Here is an 8,751-nt window from a genome sequence, read left to right on the forward strand (position 1 = left end):
TATATATGTGTATGTATATTTGTGTGCGTATATGTATGCATGTATATATGCATGTATATACACAAATATATGTATATAAACGCATATACACATACATGTGTATATACGTTTGCATATATGTGTACCTATGTGTGTGTATACAATTACATACGTACATGCGCACAAATAATTTTTCCTACCAATTGTCGGTCTTCCCCAGCAAGAAAGTTGGTGTTGGGTGGCAGTGGTGGTGTATTTGTTTCCTGGCATCAACAAGGTTCTTCCCTTTCCTCTTTGAAGATGTGTGTATGTGGGCATGTGCCTAATTAAATGGGTCGTTCTTTTTAAAGCTTCCTTCTGGTCCATAATTCTTTGTCTTGGCCCCCTTTTTTTGTCCACTAGCTCCATCTGGTGGTCTTGAACTACATATATAAGAAAGCATCTCCAAACCTGGGCACTGGAGACATTTAAGAGAAACTGGCCAGGTGTAGATGGTAGTGAGTTCAGGTGAAATAGTTATTTCTGCAGTATCAGTATAAAAGCAGGTAGCTGGCCTTTCCTTCATAACTATAATCTATCTAATTTCTCTTATTCTTTCCTCTTGCTTAGATGTTAAATGATCTTGTTCAACTCTCATTTTTCCTTCTGATAGGCTAGCTGTATGAAACTTTAGGGTTTAGGAGCAGAGAAGTAGCAACTTTTACTGAGTTCAAAGAGATTTAGAACTGTGGGTTTGTTCTGTGCTCCCTCGTTAGCTCCCTCCCCAGCTCCCAGCTCTATCCCTAAATCGCATTTGGCCTCTGTCCCTCCTTCACTCACTTGGCGCCTACCGCGGTCCTGAACCTCTCTCCCTAACTCCAACTCTCCCTCCTTTGGTCCCTATTTGCCTCCCTCTCTCCCTCCCTCTCCTGCTGCCCTTGCTTCACTTCCACAAATTGCTCCCTAGCTCCTCTTTTCCCTCCAGCCTTCTCTCATCCCTCCCTCCGTCTTCCATCCATGCTTTGTTCACTCGCTCACTCCATGCTGGGCTCCCTCCCTTTCTCACTCCTTCTCTCCCTCCCTCCCTTCTTCACTTGCTCTCTCGTTCATTCCCCTGCTCAATCCCTTCCTCCTTCACTCACTGGTACCCTTCTTCCCTCCTTTCCACCTTTGTTCCATCCCTCGCTCCTTCTGTGCCTCCCTTCCTCATGATCCTGACCCCCCTCCCCTTGCTCGTGTCTGTCCCACTCCATCCTCCTCCTTCCCACCTTCCCTCCTTTCCTCCCTCCCTCACTTTCTCTCCCCTTCCCTTGCTTACTCTCTTTTCTCCTTCTCTTCTTAACTCTTTTCCCTCTGTCCCTCTGTCCTACCGTTTCTCCCTCTCTCCTTTACTCTTCCCTCCCTCCTCCCCTTGCTCTTCTCATGCTGTGCTCCTTCCCTCCTCCTTTGCTTCTCCCTACCCACCCTCTGTCCCTCCCTGCCCATTTATGCTCATTCCTTCTCTCCCCTTCTTCTTGTTCCTTCCCTCCCTCCCTCCCATCCTGGCTTCCTGGTACCCTGGCATCTATGACTCCCTCCCACCCTAGCTCCCTCCCACCCTCCTTCCCTCATCTCCTTTTTCCCTTGCTCCCTCTCTCGCCTACCTCCCTCCCTCTCCTGCCCTCCCCCTCACTGTTTTCCTCTCTGGCTCACTTCCTTTCCTACTCACTTGCTCCCTGGTTCCCTTGCTCCCCTCCCTCCCTCTCTTCAAAGATCCGTCTCTTGCTCGCTCCCTTCCATCCTTCCTTGCTCCCTCTCTTCCTGGCTCTCTCCCTCCTTCTCACCCTCCCTCCTTCCCTTCCGCGCTCCCTAGCCTCCTCCTTCCCTTTCTCCCTCTCTCCGTTCTTCCCTCCCTCCCTCCCTCACTCCCTCTGTCCCTGGCTTATTTCCTTCCCTCCTCACTTGCTACCTGGTTCATTCTCTTGCTTTCATTCCCTGTCTCTTCTTCCCTCTCTCTTCCCCCAGCTCCTCCCTCTGCTTACCTAGGACCATCCTTGTAGCTTGAGCAAGTAATCCATGCCTCAGCCTCAAGGGGGCTTAAAAAGCAGCTGGGGGGCCCCTGGACAACGGAGAGCAGGAGGGAGGAGAAGAATGTGAGGGGCACTTCTTAGCAAATCTTGGAACAGGGAGCACCTCTCCTCTAGTTGCCAGGACACTAAGCTTTTTGGAGAAGGGGTGTCTTCCCCTCACAGGATTAAGAAGTATAGAAAGACTTTGCAAGGGGAAGTGTCGGGGTGGTATGAGAAGAGGAGAAAGGAAGGAGCCTCTGGTGAGTAGAGCAATGGAAGGGAGAGTTTCTTGCCCTGGTGTTGCCACTAGGTTGCTGTGTGAACTTGAACAAGTTACTTCCTCTCTCTGAGCCTCAATTTCCTTGCCTACAAACCAGAGGGTTTTCCAGTCTGTGATCTGAAAATAGAGAGAGAGAGAGAAAGGTGTGGGAAGAAGGCTGAGGTGGGCAGTTAGATGCAGCTAGAGACAAGATTTAGGGGTCTTCCTGCCTCCTTGTCCTCTTCCCAAAACCAAGGTTTAACCTGCAGAGGGCGGGACATGAGAAGGTGCTTCCAAAGAGGGGTTCTTCTCACCCTTGGCCTGGCCTGGATCTTCCTAGTCTAGCCCCCATGCACATTCACCCACCCCCTGCAGTCCGCTTTCTCTGCTTGAGTTCCCTCTGTGCCTGTCTGCTTCTCTCTCACTGCCTGTTACCCCAGCAGTGCCCCCACCCAAACACTCTCCTTCATTCCGTTGACTAGGACACAAAGTATAGGCTTATTTTCTATCTCTACTCCCCTTTCCGTGGTCTCCTTCCCTCCTTTCCCCTAGAGTAGACCTTAGATTTCCCCACTGCTCCCAGTGCCTGTGCCACTTATGCTGCTTTCAATGCTGTAAGAATCCACCCCGAGAGGCTGTATCCTCTCTCCAGTGGTGCAGTTTTTAGACAGATCTTTCCTGTCTTTCTGATTTTGTTTTCCAGATGGGCCACTCAAATCAACGAGAAGCCAGCTCTCAGAGCTACTCTGAAGGTTTATGCCAGGAAATGTTATTGCCTCCTAACCTTCACCCCTCTCCCCCTCTGCCTGTCGTCTCTAAGCAGAGAGGAGTGGGCTGTCTTTGCCTGGTTTTCACTGCCTTTCCTCTCCACCCATAGGAGCCCTGTCCACCTTGTGTGGATGACTTCCTGTATATCTGCGATGATATTTATCAGCGAAATGAGATGCTCACCATGGAAATCAGCATCCTGCAAACCCTCAAATTTGATATCAACATTCCTATCGCCTATCATTTTCTGCGCAGATATGCTAGGGTAAGAGGGAGGAGGTGTATCTTCATTCTCCCACTGCTGGGTTAGTCACTTCCATCCCCAGAGTAGCTGCCTGAGTGGTGGGAAAAGGGAAAGCAACAGCTGGGCACAGGGGAATTTCTTTTTCAATCCACCCTCCTATATCGGCAATCTTTCTGAAGCATGGAGGGAAGAAAATTGCAGATTTCCATGGTGTATCTATGAAGTTTTGAGGTGAGGGCAGAGTAGGGGAGGGGAAGAAGATTCTTTGATTAGGAAGGACAGTTGGGAAGTTTGAGAGGGATGCTGGCAAAGTTCTCTTCCTTCCCCTGAGTATTGGTTACAGGGGAGGTTCCTTTATAATTATTTATTGTATTCTACAAGTGTGTGTTGTGTACTTTTCTCTATGTGTGTGTTATAGGTTATAATTTAAAAAAAGATTCAAACCAGAAAAGGGAAGGAGTTCCTTTGGAGCATGAAACACCTCCTAGGGCAGAACCAGGTGCAAAGTTAACAGTTGCAGGGCTGTGGCTCTTCAAAGAAAGGGGAGATGGGAGGGTACCATAAGCATACTTGATACTTTGGTTAAAAACCCTAAAGGTGGCAAATCCCATTGCCAATTTCAGAATGCCCCCTAAAGATTCTGTGCTTTTGTGGGTAGGGTCCTTAGTGTGAGTCATGGTGGCAGGAGAGGTTCATTGTTCAGGGACAGAGCCATTTAAGCCTGAGGTGAGATAACTGGAGAGAGTGGGTGCAGGGGATCTTCTGCTTAATGCCAGTTTTCTGAATTGATTGCTGAGCCAGTCTTGCTGCCTTTAGTGTGTCCGTACCAGCATGAAGACACTGACCTTGTCCCGCTTCATCTGCGAGATGACCCTGCAGGAGTACGACTATATCCAGGAGAGGGCTTCCAAGCTAGCTGCTGGCTCCTTCCTCCTGGCCCTCTACATGAAGAAGCTCGGACACTTGGTAAACACTTGCTGAGGGCATGGGGCAGGGATTTAGAAGCACAGGGTTGACTCAGGAGGAAGGTGTAAATTACAGCCATGCGAAACTTAGTAACAAAACTGCCGTGTACCCACAGTTATGAATTCTTTGACATCTTGACATCTTAGGGGCCTGGCTGCCAAAAGAGTTTCTACAGCAATGGTTTTGAAGTATTTTATTTCATTTTTCTTAGTCACATTACCCTTTATTCCAAAGAAAGCTTACCTGAAAGACCAATGTTACAAAACAGACTAATGTAGAATTATTCTGGTTGCAGCAGGGAGTCGGGTAGGCCCACTTCTTACCTGACCCCATGTTACTCCGGCCCCTTGCAGTCCCCTCAGCAAGATTGCCCCCTGAGGGAGTTCATTGGAACAGCGTTTGAAAAGCACTGACCCAGAGAACAGAGTAGTGAAAACAACTGTCCACGTATATAATGGGGGACTCAGAGGTATACTGTAGTGCTCTTCTCTGAAGAGAAAGGCTCCCAAACCCCCCTTCCCCAATACAAATAAAACTCCTATTTGATGCCTTTTCAATTTTATGAAAAATTGTGAATAAAAGCAACTTTAGAGAACTATGAATTTTTACTGATGTGTAACATGCAATCCAAGAAGAAAAAGTATGCTCACAAATGAGCATATTCTTTCCAACTGCTCCTAAGCCCCTCCAGTGTAGAAATCTTATAGACCCACTATTGATGGGGAAACCTCTGTGTGCTGAGAAAGAATCCTATAAACAGTTGTGTGAACTTGAACAAGTCATACTGAAATTTCTTGGAGAAGAGAAAGCATTCAGTAAATGGCAGTGGTGATGATGAAAAAGAATAAATAATAATAATGGCTAGCATTTATTGAGTGCTTCGACAGTGGCCTAAGCACTTTGTGTATTAACTCGTTTAATCTTCACAACATCCCTATAAGATCAGTACTATTATCCCTATTTTACAGATGAGAAATAACTGCCCATATTTCGCTAATGAGAGACAGGGCTAGTCTTTGGGAACTTGGAGTGGTGGTCAAAGTATATACTTACTGTATAATCAGAATCGATGCGGGCCATAGCTCTGAAGCCATGGTTTTGGAGGCCCCATGCTGAGTCAAGTTTTGACCCTTGGATCCTGGAAGAGTCTTTTTAGGTTCTGAGGGGGACAATTGAGAGGCTTGGGGCAGCAAACTGCTTGCTAACCAGTATAGAAATATTTCAATGTTTTAACACTTGGCATGGCTGTACCAGTGAGTATCGGCTAAATATTGGCCCTGATCTGAACCCAGGTTCTGGCTCTACAGTCCTCTATGCTATATATACTGCTTCTACAGATAAGAAAGTCTTCACAGAGGAGGTGACTTTTGAGTTGGGTCTTAAAAGATGAATAGGAACCGGTGAGAGGAGACATTCTAGGTAGAGGCAACGATAATTGAAAAGACGTGAAGGCAATAAGTAAAGAATGTGATGTATTTGGGGCAGAATAAGGCATTTCCTGTAGTAAAGCAGAGGATATATTAATAGAGAGTGATGAGAGATGAGACTAGAATGGAAGGGTATGGTCAGATTGTGAGAGACCTTTGATGCCAGGCTAAGGGACCCACTTTATACTAAGGCATTGGAAGTTTTTTAGGCATTGGAAGTATATTAAAGCATTGGAAGTCTTTTAGGAAACCCACAAACATACTCCTGTTTGTGAGTTTTGGAAATAGTATTGGTATAGCGGTATAGAAGGTGTATTAGATGAAAGAGAGTGTTAAGGTGGGAACACCAGCAAGTAGGCTTTCATAACAGTCAATGTGAAGCATTGAGGCCTGAACCTATGCAGTGACAGTGGGGCTGTTAATCTTATTTAATGCACTCAATATAATGTGTTACCCCACGTGATACTCCCCTGCTCAGCATGCCAATGACAGACCTTTGCCTGTGGCAGTAGTTTGCAGTTTTCGTTAGAGCCCTGGGATTCCTGCAAAAGTATTTCAGAGGCCTTGTAAAAGGTAAAGGGATCCAAATTGATGGGCTTCTTAGCCACTACCCTCAATTCCAGGTAAGATATTTGAAAAAAAGGTGTTCAGGGAAAATAAGACATCTTTAGAAAACCACTGCCTTATAGAATAAATCTCCCTTTGTCTGCCTGTGGAGCTCCCACTTGACTTTCTCCACCCATTTCAGATGTTCCCTCCTCTACGAAGCTTTCTGTTACTCTCCGAACCAAAGGTCATGGGTCCTGCTGCTCTGTTTCTCCAGTGTCCCATTCTGTCTTCCATCATAGCACTTTCCACACATTTTTTTAGTTCTCTGTGTGTATGTCTGTCTCCCCCAACTAGACTAAAGACTCCTCAAGGGCGGGAGACTTAGCCTTCTTTGTATTCCCAGCATCCTACACAGGGCTAACTCATTTAATCCTATCATGTAATTACTGTAATGATCCACATTTGGCAGATTGTGAAACTAAGGCACCAAGAGATTAAATAACTGGCTCAAGGCTGGAATTTGAACCCAAGCAGTTTGCTTCCAGAACCGTTGCTCTTAAACATGCTGCTCTATTGCTTCTGCTATATAACAGGCATCCTTAAAGTCGAATGAAAAAATAAATGTACGGAATGATAGCTGTTAGAGCCAGAGAGGAGGAGCAGTCTTAAGTCCCTGTTGGCTGTTGAGTTGGGACCTCAAGTTTGGTCTGATGTTTGCCTGGACATTGGCGCTTGACCTGAGAGTGAGTAAATTACAAAGTCAGTCCTGTTCCTTAGATTTTTTGGTGGACTTCAGCTTATGTGAATACCTGCAGCCAGGGCTAATATCCAACTGGTACATATAGATATAGCCATACCACTAGTTTGCAGCTGGAACCTAATCTAGGTAGTACCCTATAATCATTTGTCAGTGTCTATGCTGTCTAAGTCTTTCAAATGTTTGACTACCTGCCCTGCCTATACCATGGGTACGAAGTTTGGATGTAGGATGGTAGAGACAGAAGAAGGGTCTGCTTTCTATTGTAAAAGTCACTGTTAATGTTACTTCTTCCAGGCTCCTACCCTGGAGTATTACAGTGGCTACAAGACCTCTGATCTTCACCCTTTGGTCAAGCAGCTCAACACCCTGCTGACTTTCCGTTCTTGTGATAGACTCAAGACTGTGCATTCCAAGTATTCTCATCAGTAAGTACCAAGCTCCAGGTGAGGCTGGGTTTGTTCTCAGTCATGGGGAAGTGCAGACTAGCCTCACTTAACAGAAAAGGAAGATTCAGGTACTTTTCACCTTACTTTCTGCTCCAGGGTTAAAACAAGATAGGGAACCAAGAGCTCTACGTCCCACTTGCATGGAGCCTGCTTGCTTTAGCCTATTTTACACTGAGCAGACGCCTCTTCTTTTTACAGGGTCTTCTTTGAAGTCACCAAAATTCCCCCCTTGGACATATTGAAGCTGGAGGAGATTTTGAACTACTGCTAATTCTGAGGCTGAGGGCCTGGCACTCTGGCAGCAACCACCAGAGCCAGGCAGGCATGTAAATAGACTGTATTTATTCTGTCCTTGAATTTGCCTTTTAATCACTTTTCTTCATTTTTACTCTCTGTTTGTCTTTTCCTAAACCATAATGTTGTAAATATTTGGTTTTTTATGAAAGAGAAAAAAATTATTGTATTTAATTAGAAATTTAATAAAAATTTAATGTTTATTGTTAAAATGGCTCACCTCCCCTCTAATTGCTCAGGATCCCCATGCATAGCCCAAAGATGTTTTTTCCTGCCTAGTAAAGGCTGTGCCTCAGAGTCTAGCTTATCCAATTTCCTCTTTGTTTGGAGGCTTTCTCTTCACAGAAGAGGAATAGGGCTAGGTATGAATTGATGGATGAGTCTGTACAAGGAGCATCGTTGCAGGGGGTGGGGTGCCTACTCCAAGGAGAGAGAGCCCTACTTGACAGACAGGCCTCACTGTTCAGATCTGGGGCAGCTGGGAGCGTGGGCCAATACCCTTTAGTCCCCATCTCAGGTTGCTTGCTTTCTTTGCCTTTTCCCAGATGGCGAATAGGTGGGGATGAGGATTTTTAAAAATTAAAAAAAATTTTTTAATGGTTTTTTGGTGAGGAAGATTGGCTCTGAGCTAACATCTGTTGCCAATCTTCTTCTTTTTTTTTTTTCTCTCCAAAGCCCCAGTACATAGTTGTATATCCGAGTTGTAAGCCCGTCTAGTTCTTCTATGTGGGATGCCACCACAGCATGGCTTGATGAATAATGTTTAGGTCCACACTCAGGATCCGAACCAGCGAACCCTGGGCTGCCGAAGCAGAGCACACAAACTTAACTACTATGACCCTGGGCCAGCTCCCAGGGATCGGGAATTTAACCCAAATGTAGCCCTACTTTCATAGTTACTTGGTTGTCTAGAATCTAAATTTGAAAAAACTGCTTGGAGTGGTGTGCTGAAATCTCCTTTGGCACTTATCTTCTGTCAAGAGGAGAAATTTCCATCTGTGAAATCAGTGACATGTCCCATGAGTGCAAGCA

The 8,751-nt window shown here is 45.7% G+C and overlaps 1 protein-coding gene across 6 annotated transcripts in view; it reads left to right on the forward strand.

The window, feature by feature from the left end:
• CCNB3 (cyclin B3) overlaps window positions 1-7,931 on the forward strand; it is a 55,242-nt gene extending 47,311 nt beyond the window's left edge. For 5 of the 6 annotated variants that reach the window (XM_070256687.1, XM_070256686.1, XM_070256689.1 and 2 more), the window contains 4 exons: window positions 3,143-3,298; window positions 4,094-4,243; window positions 7,274-7,404; window positions 7,624-7,931. In XM_070256687.1, coding sequence (XP_070112788.1) covers window positions 3,143-3,298; window positions 4,094-4,243; window positions 7,274-7,404; window positions 7,624-7,696 — 510 coding nt within the window. In that variant the 3' untranslated portion in view covers window positions 7,697-7,931. 6 annotated transcript variants of the gene reach the window in all.
• The last annotated feature ends 820 nt before the right edge of the window (window positions 7,932-8,751 follow it).

Source organism: Equus caballus, chromosome X (assembly GCF_041296265.1).
Source record: "Equus caballus isolate H_3958 breed thoroughbred chromosome X, TB-T2T, whole genome shotgun sequence".
NCBI lineage: Eukaryota > Metazoa > Chordata > Mammalia > Perissodactyla > Equidae > Equus > Equus caballus.